Below are 15,822 nucleotides of genomic sequence, written 5' to 3'. Positions count from 1 at the left end.
GCTGTATTTAGAGTGAGTTCATCTATCTATCTATCTATCTATCCATCCATCTATCTATCCATCTATCCATCCATCCAGTTCCTCTAATACTTTCACTTCATCATTTTAATCCATGACTATCAATAATGTTTAAGATTGTCAAACCAAACCTAAACAGAAACTCTTGTACAGCTGTTTTAAATGCACTTGTCCTCCAAAATCCAAAGACACCGAAACAGTAAACCCCGGTAATGAACAACTTTAATGTGGGAATATTCTTCGGGGACTGGATTCCCACAAAGGATGATAGCTATGCTCGTTTCTCATGGTAAATTAAAATAATTGCATCTTGGACCTTGGAGTTATTTTATAGGTGCTTTGAAACAAGTATATTTGGAGCCCTGATTAAGATGAAATTGGTTTCACAAGTTGCAGGCGGGCGAGATGGAGCAGTGGGGGAATTTACTGTTAAGTGAAGTTTTGTGTGTCACTGACGCCGCTCTGTTCACAGAACCAACAAGCGCTGACTTCACTGCGGCCAATTAGCGGGATGTAATTCTGTCCGTGGAAGTTCTGCACCGAGTGTGTTTGTGTTTATATGTTAATGTGTGTGTGAGCATAAGTCAGTCATCTATTTAATCACTACACTCCAGATCATGTCCATCTGTTTTTTTTTTTTGGACAAAACCTTGCAATTTCATTCCATTGCAAACTTTTAAGTAGCTATAACACCTATGTTTTGATTTAACATAAAAAACATATTTTCTATGAAATGCAGTGATGACATTCATCACCTGACATTTTTACATCCACCAACCTTTCATGACAGATGTACAAATATCCGCCTACCAGCAAACTCACTAATTAACACATTACATGTTGTTTGTTTATTCTATACAAACAGCAACGTGAAATAAATACACAGTGGCTGTTTCACTGGAGGTTATGTGTCGCACTATTGCTTGGGTGCAGCAATTAACATTAATATTACGTAAAAAAAACAACCACAATGGCTATATCAATGAAAAAAAAAAGAAAACACAATATTTCTCAGTGCAAATGTACATTCTAAACTTCTCATTTTACCCTTCCCTCTCTTCCCATCTCTTAATTCTTAAACGCTTATAATTCGAAGCTGATCTTTTTCCCCCCTTACACCTAACATGGTCTCAAATCATAACCCAAACCACAGACAGGAAACTGCCATCTGCTCCCACAAAGGCTTCAATGCCAGGCATAGAGGCGAAGTGGTGCCATTGGCATCAACACAGCAGCAGGACATTCAGTGTCACTGAACAGAGGATCCAGGGGCAAATGTCTTCGTCCTGCTCCCTATCACAACTGGTCAAAAGACCCGCGTGCTTCTGCATTATATTCTATTTTTGTAATCGTGCGATCATGGCATTAGGACACGATGCATTCGCGTGGATGCAGGTGTCTTCCTTCCGATGAAAGATTTTCATTTTTCCGTGTTTTCCTTTTCACTGTCGTCACAAAGCAAACTGCAGACAATGCACGGATCCCCGTGCGCCTCACGGAAAACAATTTCCGCTTTACAAATTCCATCTGCTGCTTCTACAGTGGGTCTAATGACATGCTATGTGCAACCTGCAGCTGAGGTTTATAAATGACACTGGTATTGGACATCCCAGCGCTGGCGCTGAAGAATAAAACAGCCGTGGTCCTTTGGTGCTGATTGCCTGGCTTCTCACGCTGATGTCACCTAAATACCTAATGTGCACACAGAAGGCATCGTTCACCAACCACAACCCTCCCCAGTTTCAAATGGACATTTCTACATGCCTTATTGAACAGAAACCCACATGAAATGGGGGCCGACGCTGAAATCGCCGCACCTGAACTCCCCATCAAAGGCCGTATTCGTCATATTATATTGTTGCGGTGCCACGAGCCGACGACAGATTGAGCAGAGCTCTGTGAACTCCCGGCGACCCTGCATGCCGGGCGGTTCAAGAGAATACTGCATTAACGCGTATTCATCACAGAGATAATTGCGAGGCCCACTCTTTCACACATGACAAGCCAATGTGACCACGATGCCACTGCCTCTTAATTGGTATTCTCAGACCTATTCATATTCCAATATTCACTGTGCCCTTTTTCATTTCCTTTTTTAATAAATGCGGCTGTTAATTGACAGTGTCACCACACAATGAAGAAGACATTTAGGGCTTCTATTTTCCGAATTACCTAAGGTGAGGAGGTTTTCTACGTAGTTAATGCACACTTGAATAAGAGAGCCAGTGTTGCTGGTGAGTGGAGTGTGATGACAGCCTGATGAGCTGCACTATAGGTAAAGATAAATTTGGCCCAGCACAAGAGACTAACGTTGTGCCAGGGATTTCTGCTGAATGGAAAATGGAAAGAACTGGGAAGGAGCAGGAAATGACAATTTTACTCCAAATATAAACTCTGCCTTGCTCTTTTTTTTTGGAATTGTTTACACCAGTGGTTCTCAAACCATGCAGCATTCAGACTCATGTCATGACCCAATTATTTTAGCCACTCTATTTCGTATTAACAAAAACAGCGCACACACATACTCGCGACGGAAGTAATGGGATATACACTATTTATTGGTATTTAATTCAAAATGTGCTACATGTTCACTTTTAACTTATAGCCATATGTGTGGTGTCGCAGGCACAAAATGAAACCCTTAACAGGTCTTATTTTTCCTGCTTAACGAAGCACAGCTGTGCAAATAGCAAAAATACAAGCAAAACCAAAATAACAACAGACCTGTTCTGTCTGAGAAGAACATCATTTACATATCTGCATGTTTTCATTGCCACTATTCTCCCAGTTTTCAGTTCCATGGTACCATGGAAGTCGAAAATGAAAGCGCTGAAGAACTGCAGCAGTTAAAACGATGTTGTTGGTCTGTGTAATGTTGCCTCTGTGTGCGTCAGAGAGCTGCATCCTGTGTGTATATGTAAAGAGGTGTCACAGCAGAAGCTGCTCTCGTCTCAGTTCACGTCTGTGTCTGCATTAAAAAAAAAAAGCCTCCAGCTGCTTGTTCTTATCGTTTTTTTTTCCCTCACATTGTAACCACCGTGAACCAATCATTAATCTGATTCGTCGTAGTTCCAGCTACAAATGTCAAATAGTCTGAGTACAGTGTGCATCAGAAAACAATGTTTCCTGTGAAGACTCGAACTGGATTTTCGCCAAAAGTGGAGGCGGCGCCTCGCGGTAGAAAGCCTGGTCGAGGAGAGAGAGTTCCTGCAGCTCAATGTCTGTCTGTGGAGAGCAGAGCGGAGCGGAGCTACTGAATACACCATGTCCAAGTCACTGCTTAACACTATATTCATATCATATTATTCTATTTATCTGTGTTAATTCAACAGGAACATAATCGCCCGCTAATGTATTTTCTGTTTAGCAGTAAATGATATAATTAGAAATTGAACTTGTACATGCGACAAAGTCACAACACGGACATTAACATCTTTCTAATTTATTCTGGTTGTCGTAACACAGGACAAAATCATTAAGTCCAATATTCACTGTGGGGAGTTTTGTCACCACAATTAAAAGGAAGTCATGTCATTCATTAAGAAAATAATAATTATAGAGTTTCTTCCTGTGTGGATTCAGTTATGTGAGTATTTTAATAACTGCTGTCAGACTTTTTGCACGTGTGTTCACATGCAGGAGCTGGCCTGAAAATAATGACCCGCAGTAACATGAAAAGAAAACAGGGGATTCTCAAAAGCGGTGCAGTGTTGCTGGACATCGCACCGAAGCCTAAAACATTTATCTTGTGTTACCGATTTCACTGGTATCACAAACCCTCTGGGTCCTTAACTTTCATCATCACTGCAAAAAAAAAAAAAAAATCATCAACTTGCAAAGCGGCAGCTTTGGTAACAGCCTGTGTCGCTAACAAATATTTGGCAGGCCAGTGACTCGCAAATTCCAGACTTCACCACAAATTCCTGAATCACTGCGAAAAGCAAGATAAGACAAAGAGAAGAACTGTATAATTGCAGTTTTTTTTGTCCCCCATCCTTTATGATTAATAATAGGATTTACACTGATTTTCTGCTGATACCCTTATTTCATGGTGCACAGTTCGCCCACACAGTTGACCTACACTTAAATGAATCCACTTAAGATAAGGTAATAACTGAACAGATCTGCAGCATGAGACGTGAAGGAAAACTATTTAAATTGCATGACTCAGCACATGCTGCGTCACAGTGGCATGAGATTTCAGCTGGTTTAACAAATATCATGTGTGATGTAACACATCATGAGCACTTCCATAATCCTAATCTACTCAGCTGCTGTTCCTAAGGTCACTCCTGAGTTGCGTCCCACACGTTGCTATTACAGATTGAGGAAAGATATTTGAGGCACTCGTTTCTATTCTTAGCGGGTTTCAAGTTCAAAGGGTGTTTAGTAATGTTTAATTAGAGTAAAAGGTGACCTGGTACCTGACACAAGTTCCTCCATTACGACAGGGAAGGTGTTGGCAGACAGGCGGGTCACAGTTCTCGATGTTTCCTCCTCTCGCTCCCTCGCCCACTAGGTAAATCTCCTTTGAGTTGACCCGAAGCTCCCCGATGCAGCCAATGAATCTCCTCGCTCCCTTCGCACCCCTGTCACGCGTGTCCCAGTGGGACGAAACATCGCCGAGAAATATGGGCCCAAAGGTTTCCTGTAAAAACGTAGGAGGCCAGTGATCAGCGTTTTAGTCCAGTAACTCATTATGAAACCCAAACATTATTATTACATTATTACATGAACAAGAAAGATAAACACTAGGGGCTCCTCTTGCTCTCTAGCTTCACGTGGACGAAGCATAACATGAGAGTTATAATAATTTATTTTTCCGTCCTCCGGAGTTCACATGATAATATCCATCTTGATTCTCCAAATCAAACCAGCTGCAAGCCGTCTTTGATCTGCAAGGTAAAACTGGGTAGAATTAATGAACGTGCATCTTATTCTACCGTAACGGTCAATTTAACAAGTAAGGCATAATTGTGTGTGTGTTACCAATGAAGAAGTGCATAAAAAAAACAAAAAAATCCTGCAGACCGTTTAGTATTAGCACTGAATTACATGTATTTGGTTCACAGCAGCGACCTCAGGTTGTTCAGATGAACACTGATTACTACTTTCTAACTAGGTTTACATAATACTCCCATCCTTGTGACACGCACGAGGACATTTATCACAACTCCACTTCACATTCTTTCAAATAATTCAACAAGGTGACTGGGGATTTTTAAAAGATTGCAGGTTATTAAATTCCACTGTATTGAAATATATATAATAAAAAAAAAAGGGTCGTGTGGAGCAAATGTATTCATATTTTTGTTAAGACTTCACATTCTAGTACAGTAACAATATGATAATAGTATGGTAGTAACTTCATCTTCTTTATAGATCATCATATATTGTCTTTCAAGTGGAGGGGGGAGGGTTCAATTCCCATCGTTGTCTATATGCCAGGGTTAGATGTGTCCTTTGCTCCTAGAGTGGGTGAATGGCCAAACTGTGGTGTAAAGCAGCTTTGACTAGCACTATGGATTTCAACTTTATAATATGGTAATTATCGTATTACACTGACCGTACCCTGTAGCAGTTTCCATTACCAAGCTATTACCTGGACAAAACCTTGTAAATAACATTATTGTAATAATATTACCACACCACTGTTATTTCCAAGCTGAAAACTATATCAGAATTATGACGGTATTACCACATTTTTAACCTCCCTATCTCAACAGTGATGACATGCTTTTTTTTTTTTTTTACAGCAATTTGTCGTTAAACATAAATCTAAATATATTGATTACATTTTTAAATCTCTTGGATTATCGGTGTTTAGTGTTTGCTGACTTTAAGGATATGAAAGCGCCTTTGGATCAATGTAAGTGACAATGTCAAGGCTGGACAACTGCACAGGGTTAACGACACTGTGTGAACATATCAAATGGCACGCAATCTTGACATTTCACATCAGTCGGAAATCATATATGAATTTATATGCATCTCATGTAACATTCATTATGGCGCAGGAGGAACGGCGTCAGACAGATGCAGTGGAGGTGTTTGGAGGGCGGTCGGCGAAGTGTTAGACCACGTAATCATCTAACATGTTGGCATAGTGCAAGCTTTAAAATGACATAACGTGCCTCTATATTTCAGAGCCTACACAGAGACATGGATGACAAGGCTCTCAGGGACGTGCATGTCATAAAAGCTCAATAGGTAAGTACAAGGAATCTGCAATGCCGAAGCTTCAAATGACATTCTCAGCTCCCCTTCAACACCATAATCTGTATTTTCATGGAAACAAATATCTATGTGGCTTTGGAGCTACATGATGGAATGGCTTTGTAATGGCGTCAAGTGTGTTTCTCATGAAAGAGTCCACTGATGTGATATTCACGCCTCTGTAAGTGCCATATGCAAATGTATGATCTTATCAGAGGGCAGCCAGCACTATAGTAAATGTGGCTTTTATTCAAAGTGTTACAAGCCTACATAGTCATATTGTGTCCTATGAGATGAGATTATTCTTCAGATTTTTCAAGGAAAAAAAAAAAGTGTTAAATTCAAATCCGTCTATGGTTTAAATCAGACGGAATAACGTTTTTATGATCTTGGAGTGCGAATATGTGTTTGTTAGTGTTAAAATTAAAAATCCTAGAATAGAGTGAGATGGTTTGATGAGGAACTCAACAGAAAATAACATTCTGTGATCTCACTCATCACAGAACAGTTAATGCAAATAACTTCTCTGACGGCACAAAAAACATCCTGATTTTGCAGCCATTAGCATTTGTTGTGTACAGTAGAGTTTGCCTGTTCTCCCTCTATGTGGACGTGTGAATGTGTGAGTGAACGTGTTGTTCGTCTGGTGACCTGACCAGGGTGTACATGTCACCTGGGATTGGCTCCAGCCCCTCCGTGACCCTCATGTGGAAGATAAAGCACTAGCAAATGAGTGAGTGAGTGAAGACGAATTAAAACGTATTAATTCAGCTCGAAATTATTGGTAATAAATAAACTACCTAAATTATACTTATATAAACCCTGGTTAAACTTAACCAGCAACCAGTGTACAATATAAATGTAGAAGAAATAACAATAAAAAAAAAAGAACACACAACTTGGCATCTCAAATTAGAAGATCATAAATCACTGTGAAGGTCGGGGTGGCATGTTGAGCCTGTGGGAAGGTTAAACCCAATATCTCCATCTTTGGAAGTAAAAAAAAAAAACTATTATTAATTTAATAACAAATATAGCTGTTGTTCATCAAATTAATGAGCCAGAGTGAAAAGACCAGACTGTGATTAACAGGTGGGAACCAGCTTAGTCCTACATACACGCTCGCGCTGTGGACTATACGCTGCCTTCACAAAATAAATGGTTAGTCTACTCATCATGTTGAGGTCACCCGTGCTACTCTTAAATAAAGCCATAAATAAATACTGTAAATGCCAAACACAAGTTCTGACATCCATGATTTAGCTGAATGTTCACTGGCAGCAGCCTGTTGCTCATATACCTTAAACTATTTAAAGTATAAATAATAGACGTTGCTGGATTAGAAAGACTTCTGTATATCTCATATTCAGATGGGAAAATTGATGGTGGACTATGCAAATGAGTCAGTCATCCAGCAAAAACAAAAGCTGAACCTTCTTCAACTTTTGGAAATGTGAGTGTCGTGTTTCTCATGAATAACATGACAACAAAATGAATGTAGGCAATTACCTGCTGTGCAGCAGCGTAGAAGAAGGATATGAGCCTTTAAACTTACTCAGCGGTGAGTCAAACCTGAATTCCTTGATTATTTTCAAGCTTCTCTCAAGCTTATGTCATGTTTCTCAAGCACTGCAGCCAACCCCCTCACCAACACTGCACTTTGCATTTTTGCACTGCGTGACGTTCATGAAAAGAACAGGACACAGCTGGTTTTAAATGTTGCTCGAGAACATTCTGTGTGTGGATAAATGACGTTCGATTCCATCTCCTTTCACGTTTGCTCATGGACGCTGGAGGTTTGCAGCATTCCAAATCACGTACTGTGTGTACTGTAGTTTTTAGGTGACTCGTAGGGTAACAGTGCTTACGTTGACATGCACAGTTTAATCGAGCTAAGGCCGTAGTCCGACTAAGACAGGCAATCGGACAACTTTAAGTATACGTGACTAATGACTGTTATCCTCGGGTCAGTCCCCCATCAGTTACCTGTTGACCTTTACGTCACAGAAAAACAAGCGGCGAGCGGCGAGATGGACGGTGAGATGCATCGTGCTGTGGTTCTGTATGTTTTGTACATGCTGGAAATGTTCATCGTGATACAAATTAGATTGAGCATGGATCTTGAAGGAAGAAGGCGCCACCGTGTGGTTTCCAGCAATAGAACTGCAATTTATACATCATCTAAATCCGGGACAAAGACCGGGTGCATGAGCCGTCCAACCCCAAGTCCGACTCCAGTCCAACTAAGCCTATACATGCAGGAGTGCACTGGTGCACTTTTATTTACAAGGCCATGCTTGGGCTACTGCCCTCCTACATCTGCAATCTAATCACACGGAAGTGTTGATTCTTATGGTTTGCGTTCAAATGATCAGTTGTTGCTGTCTGTTCCATTTGCCTGCACAGAGGTGGGAAAAAGGGCTTTTGTCTACTCTGCTCCTTCTACAGGGAACATGCTGCAAAAAGACTGGAAAATAACTGAACTGATTTCTTTGAAAGCTTTTAAATCCTGGCTCAGAGCACTTGAGACGTCCTCCTTTACTTGTAAATCTTTTTTTATGATTTTAATTGCTGTCTGTATGTTGTATGATGAAAAAGAGGTTTTTAATCTAATCGGACTATGAGTCACATTATCCAGGCACGTTAGTCCGACTAACACTGGCTCAATGTTAGTCGGACTAACATGTTTACATGAGACTAAGAAAACCAGATTATTGTCTTAGTCTGGACTTTTTACATGCATGTAAATCATGGATTAGGCATGCAAAGGGTTGATTCTTAGACAGTAGATGGGCCGGATTACCTCTGACATGGGATGTGGCACATACTCCTCGAGATGCTCAGCTGTGCCATTGTCTGCAGCTATTTCAATCATACATGAGCCTCCATGTCTGCCAACAGGAAGATTGTATCTGTTGTGGGGGACACAGAGAGAGAGAGAGAGGGGGAGACCAAGGTTAGCACCAGTGTGTGATAAACAAAATAAATCCAGCAAAGCATGAAAAATATTCCGATGGAGAGACAGATGAAGCAGTCACAGTAATGAAGCTGCTAATGTGGCCACTGAGACTATACGTTAAACTGACTATGTGTGACAACATATACATCACACACTGTTTTATGAGAAACTTTATGCGCTGGTAGATTTGGTTTGAAGGCACTGGTGCATTTCTATCCAAAAAGGTACAGCTCAAGCCCAAGAGAGGCAACACACGCAGAGAATGGTGTCCACAGCTGGATTCAAATAATAACACAAACTAGATTTCTGCACTTTTTTTTGCTGTGGTGACATCTTTAAGCTGTTGTGCTCCTCCCCATAAATGTTGGCACAGCAGCGCTTGTAAAGTCAGACTACAATACAATTATAATAAACTGCAGCCTGATAAAACCAGTCAGAATCTGTGTAATTCACACAATCAAACCCGAGTAACATATGATCTTTTTATATTATAATAATAATAATAATAATATTACAAACAATAATGAGGGAATAAATCAGTCAATGGTGCCAAGTGCTCATTATGTCATTCAGGATTAATTAATAATAAAAAATGAGGTCACAAGCCACATATACATTATAAACCTAATGAGAGGGGATACAATTTTATCATTTGACCCTCTGTGTCTCCCGGGGGAAATATACAATCGTAGTAGTCATTAATGTTGCAGCCATAATGTTAAGTAGCTGGTCTACTTGTGTCATTTTGCAGCTTTGGCAAAGTCAAGTGATTCCCTCTCTCCAATTCATCACTGGCTTTATGTAAGCAACAACTAGTACAAAAGCAGCTTTTGCACATCGTGCAAAAGATTGTTCTCTCCACAGCACGTAACACAGATCAGTCAGAGGACAATTCTACACGATGCACTTGCATTCAAATGGCTTCGATAAACACAAGAAACATGTTGCCCGTCCACAAATCAGATTCCGCCGAATGAATTCATCCGTTCCTCTCGATGGTTCCTCTGTTGATGAGGTAAAACCCTCAAACGTCTGTTTTAATGGCCAGATGGAAACAATCAGGGCAACTGCCCTCGTGCTAATTTAAAACAGCCCTCCACGATGTCTCCCTGAGGCCACCACACTCAACTTCAGGTAAGACTAATTACAGGTATGAAAATCACCGCTGCTGTTTTGTACACACTCGCTGACAAATGAAGGCACATTTAAGGGCCGCAAATGTGAAACGCAAACCTAATGTTAAGAGAAGACATCAGTCGCCGTCTTCGGCGTGTTTCGGAGGTCATCAGCGAGTATTGTTTGGAAGATCACGGTGCCCCGCTGTTTATTCCCAGCGAAGAGATGAAACAATATCGCAATGCAGCAAAAAAAACTCAGAGTGAAAGTGAACTGAGGTATAAAATATCCAAATATTGCAACATCACGGCGTCGCTGAGGGCATCCGAGGCGTATTTTGGTGCTTGGTAGAGTAGGTTTTTATTTGGCTGGCTAATGCTGTAAAAGACAGTTCCTTGGAGACATGAAGAGTATGCTCACTAAGCAAACAGGATGATGTTGCTTGATAACTCTCGTGTGCACACTGAATGCTCCACCAGGCTAATTTGCATTGGCGTTGCTCTAAGGCAAAGACGGCTATTTATAAGATAAGATGACTAGTGTAGGACTTCTTTACTTGGTGTAGTAGAATGTGGCCCACAGTGCCGCTACATCATCATCGTCAACATCACCACTACCATCTCGCAGACATAGAAACAAAAAACCACTATGGATTCTGTTACACAAACATTTAAGTGAATCAAAAGGAATAAAAAAAAAAAAAAAACAACTAACAGAGATGAAGCACTGTGCAATTTCTCCCTGAGCTCCCTAAGCACCATTGGCTGTTCTGTCTCACTGGACCACTGGAGGTAAACAAACAAAACATGTGAATATTTCCGTTTCTCTAAACAAACAAAACCACAATATATGCTGTGATCTTTTTCTTTCTTTCTTTCTTACTCAGTCATCATTTATGCATTTCTTCATCTGGCTAATGCTCTAATCATAAGCGATTTGTCATCTTTAACGTCCCCCGTTTTACAGCGCGTGTGACTAATTCGGCGTAACTGCGTCACTGCAACATTCCCGAGGATCATCACCCACTGAAATATGATCAGCGATGTTAAGGGGACCCCGCAAATAACTCCGACACAAATGTAATTGTTAAACCTGACTGCCTGTGTGTGCGTTTACGATCCTATTTGAATTTGCCTCCCTCGCTGTCCCCTCACTGCAGAAAATTAATAACGAGCAAGGCTCCTGATTAAAATATGACACTATTGCATGAAACATCTGAAAGCGTTGGCAACAGATGGCGGTAAAACATCACACAATGCACTGGTGCCCTTGCAACACTTTCCCCTGGCTGACAGGAAAGTTGCCACTCTTTTAATGCTTTTTCAAAATCATATTGTCATGGTAATGTGGGCCACGGTAATGGTGAGTTAATAATTTGCAAGTCATTTGGTGATTCATTGTCAGGAATCTATTAAACCTTCAAGCGGAGAATACACTCAGCAGGGTTTCATACCTGAGAGCAGCTAAAATGTAAATGGGTCATACGATGTTAGTATCATGAAATTCTTTTTCTTTTTCTTTTTTTAACTCAACAGGCAGTTAAAGTTAAACATCAGCCGTGACTGAAGAGAGACAAAACAAACAATCATGTGCTATTATTCTGAAATGCCACACCACGCCATCGTTTGCACGGCACCACATGTCAGGATGAATCCGTACGTCGTGTTTTTTTTCCCCTCCCTTAAATCTAACGCGGCCTGTATCGCATCACATCTACACCCACAGTGACAGTCGTGCCTGCTGTGGCTCTGGTGCAGTGATTTCCTCCCAAGGAGCACTGCAGCATTTGCTGCATGATTGTGCTGTGAATGGCAAGCCTCAATTAATTTGGGTAGCCTGTGTTCTATCATTAAATCTCCAGCAACACAATTAGACAGCACACAGCACGCAGCAAGCCTCCTGGCATTGTGGGGCTTCACAAAAGAAATTCAAAGTGAGCAGGCATGGCTGCCAGTTGCTTCATCAATGAATCTTTTATGGCAGTACTTCTCCACGCGGCGCTCTATACACACACGCGTGTGTGGCCTCAGATTGGCCATTGTGTTATTTAAGAACAAAACGCTTCGTATAAAGACCTCACTTTTCACCTGGCTGCACCTGTGGCATGGCACGCTCCCAAAAACAAATAAACGTAATCTTCCAGTGGAAAAGTGCTCATGATGGATTCCGCCCATTGTTAGTGTATAGTTCAGGAAATAAAAAAAGCATAATCAATGAGCGTTTACTAATTACTTTGCTAAACTGGACGGGGATTACTTTACCCTTCAGTCAGACAAACACTAATTACAGCCGCATAGCGCCAAAATACACAAACAACAACAAACCGCCCTAGTCTATTCTTTATCCACACTGTCATAGTGACGAGCATGTCGATCGAGGTGTGTGTGACCCGGACAGAAGTTGCAGTCGGAGCGATGAGCGTCTTCTGTTTTTGAAGTTAATTCAAAGAACTCCCAAGACTTCCAAACATTTCTATTGTTACTTCTCACAGCACACTCTCTGTGTGTCTACTTCCTCTAAAGCAGCTGTTGCTAGGCAACGTTTCACACCCACCCATGTGTATTTTTACATCAAAACAGTATTCAGTGGTCAGAGAGAAGACTATGTGAATCATGAAACAACCATTGGGATCCTATTAAAAAAAGTGATGAGTTTTATTATATTAGTGTGAAAACAGACTGAGCTGAACACATAGCTATAGTGTTATACTCAGGGGAAATGTTAAAAGACATGGATTTCTTTTTTTTAATCAGACAAGAAGGTTCTAACAAAATGTCATAGGGATAAGAAATGTAGGTTCCTGTGTTTTTGGAACTTGCTCCAAATGTGATGAAGAAAGAACTGCTTTTACACAGATGTGTGAGGTATTGTGCTTGGCTGGAATGCTTGTGATTCACAGTCACCAAAGACACAACATCAATTATTTCTAGATGATTTAAAACTCTCAAACTTCACCTTCGAATTGTAGACATTTCAGATGATCCTATTATTGGTCATCTTATACTTCCTACACCATATAAGTGATGATAAATTGTGAATAAAGTCACACACCACCGCTCCATCATTTGTCTTTGGTTTGAATGATCATTCCCTGGTTCAACATGACCATATATTAAAGTGTCTGTATTGATGGGAACGATAAATCCCCTCTCAGTTTCACAAAGAATACGAGTTCAAAAACTTGCCTTTAAGCACGTAGCGCGCCGCCATTTACACGCAACCCGCGGCGGTCGAAAGCTGCGTACTTTACCGAAACACAAAGGAGCTTTGACTGATTCAAATTCATCTTACGGTGCGACATAAGCCATCATAACACATAAAAAAATCCAGTCATGTGTTCCACAATGAACTGAGATGAAAAAGAATTTGATTCACGACCACAAAACCCTTGTTGTGATTGAATTTGCACAATCAACCCCTCAAACATTCATGCTGAGACGCACTTCTTTGACCTTGGCACATAAACCCATGAATCCGTGGCTCCATAGCCAAAGGAGAAGTTACAACAAGCATTAATTCTAGCTTAAACCACCTTCATACTGTTGTTGTCACCCACACATTCGAGGGACAACTTACACATGCAGAAAATGTTGCTTTTCATATTAACAATGTAACAACGTGTTGAATGTATTCTTTCTATGCCTTAATAGTGGCTATTTTTTTCTGCTAGTATTGTTTTCACTGAATGTCAAGTAAAAAAAAAAAACAATGGTTACGTACTAGAAAACAGCAATAACAAATAGATGTAAAGGCTGAATATTAATTTACTACATGGCTCAAAGGGAAACGGAGCATCTAGTGCAAGTTAAGATACTAATAATATGACAGCCTCTAAAAACATCGCCATGAACGCCAAAACGAGTTGCTTGACACAACCTCTGTCATAGAAATATTTCCAGTGAGGCGGAACCACATTAAAAACAGGAGACAATACTTTTTTTTTCCCTTTGACTGAAAAGAAGAAAGAAAGGCATGAAAAAGTGGCGTACTTTTGAATAAGCATATTAGTCAAGGACTCTGAGTCAAGGACAGAAATGTGATACTGCAGAAAGCCCTTTGTCATCCTTGTTGATTTTTGATTGTCTGGATTTTTGAATGGAAATGACTCCAGCAGTGTATCTTCAGCGCAGCGGGATTCAGCCAGTAATGTACCAGCCTCGCAAATGACCTGGGGAGCATTTGAGAGTCTGCCACTCTCAAACTTTAATCGGAGCAGTATTGCCCCAAACATCCCCAAAGGAAAACCCTCCTCCATCAAAAACCAAGCCAAACATGTCCTATGCCCAAAAGAAATATTACCCAGGTTACCTTGCACTCCCCTTATGTGAAATAGTACTGATACTGGTATTTGTCTCAACAGCTTTATGGTACATTTGAATGCAATGAAGAAATAAATATAAAAAATGAAATTTTCACTGGAAATAACAAAATGCACCAGACTATCCTTGAACACCTAACCCTCATAAAATGTCTGTCTGGGTTTTTTTTTTGTGTGTGCTTATTTTAAACATAAAAGTGCCAGAAAAATGTCCTCCAAATAAGTGATTTTGACAATTTTTCCAGAATAACTTTGAATATCTGGCATATTTTTAAAATTGACTGCATGTCAAAATAGTCTATTAACAATTTAAGCTGTTAATAGACTATTAACAGCTATTTCCATTTATTTCCAAAATAAATGGAAATTGATTTTAGATATCAATTTCAACAAAACACTGCAGTTGTACATGAGCAACAAATTGTGTGTTAAATTTGAACAGTTTATTTACAATAATATTTTTTTTTTAGTCTTTGTCTCTCAATGTGCAAAAACAGGCCAAAGAATGCAAACTACGTATGTGTCAGCGTTTTTCCAACTCTCCTCTCAGGCGACAAAGACACTTATTCTCCGGCTTCCTGCAGCAGTGCGAGTGAAATTACCGTCATAAGACGCTGCGACTTCTCAGCTTTCAGAAAGCGTTGGAATTTTTCTGATAGCACAAACCGTGTGGTCAGCGATACGCTCGGTGTTAAAGGGTTAAAAAAAAAAAAAAAATAGATGTGTACCTTAGCTCAGATCAAACATGCATCTTAAGCTAAATCAAATATATAAGCTCTCCCACGCTCACTTTGAAGACAGGTCTACATTATTGCTCATCATGTAGACGAGATGGAGTGGTGCTAGACTGTCAAACAAACTCTTCACTGTGGCTTGAAGAGAACTGAAACTCCCATCGCTGCCTTTAATGTCAAAGATTGAGCTGATTGAGAAACAAAACTGAGAATAACAACAGCTGTGTGACCACCCACTGCAGTGATTTGAATTTATTTGAAATAAACTCTCCTCATTGTTTAATGTGTTGATGGTGCTCATCCTCATAACGACTGCGGCAATTATGTCATTATCACAACCACAGCTCATAGAGGCGCAGCGTGGAGAAGCATGGAGAAGGTGGAGTGGCGTATTTCCTCACAGTATGGGACTGTCAGTTGAGCAGACGTGTCGTATACTATTTTCTTTTCACCGACAGCGC

At 40.4% G+C, this 15,822-nt stretch overlaps 1 protein-coding gene across 1 annotated transcript in view; it reads right to left on the bottom strand.

Annotated features, from left to right (window-relative positions):
* The window catches only part of eys (eyes shut homolog), a 135,996-nt gene that overhangs the window by 17,522 nt on the left and 102,652 nt on the right, over nucleotides 1-15,822 (bottom strand). The window contains exons 40-41 of the mRNA XM_058651249.1: nucleotides 9,038-9,146; nucleotides 4,443-4,666 (exon numbers count right to left, since the gene is read on the bottom strand). Coding sequence (XP_058507232.1) covers nucleotides 4,443-4,666; nucleotides 9,038-9,146 — 333 coding nt within the window. The remainder of the gene's footprint in view (nucleotides 1-4,442; nucleotides 4,667-9,037; nucleotides 9,147-15,822) is intronic.

Source organism: Solea solea, chromosome 15, assembly GCF_958295425.1.
Source record: "Solea solea chromosome 15, fSolSol10.1, whole genome shotgun sequence".
In the NCBI taxonomy this organism is placed as follows: domain Eukaryota; kingdom Metazoa; phylum Chordata; class Actinopteri; order Pleuronectiformes; family Soleidae; genus Solea; species Solea solea.
Note: the sequence above shows the minus strand (reverse complement) of the source record. Positions and strands in the feature narration are given on the sequence as shown.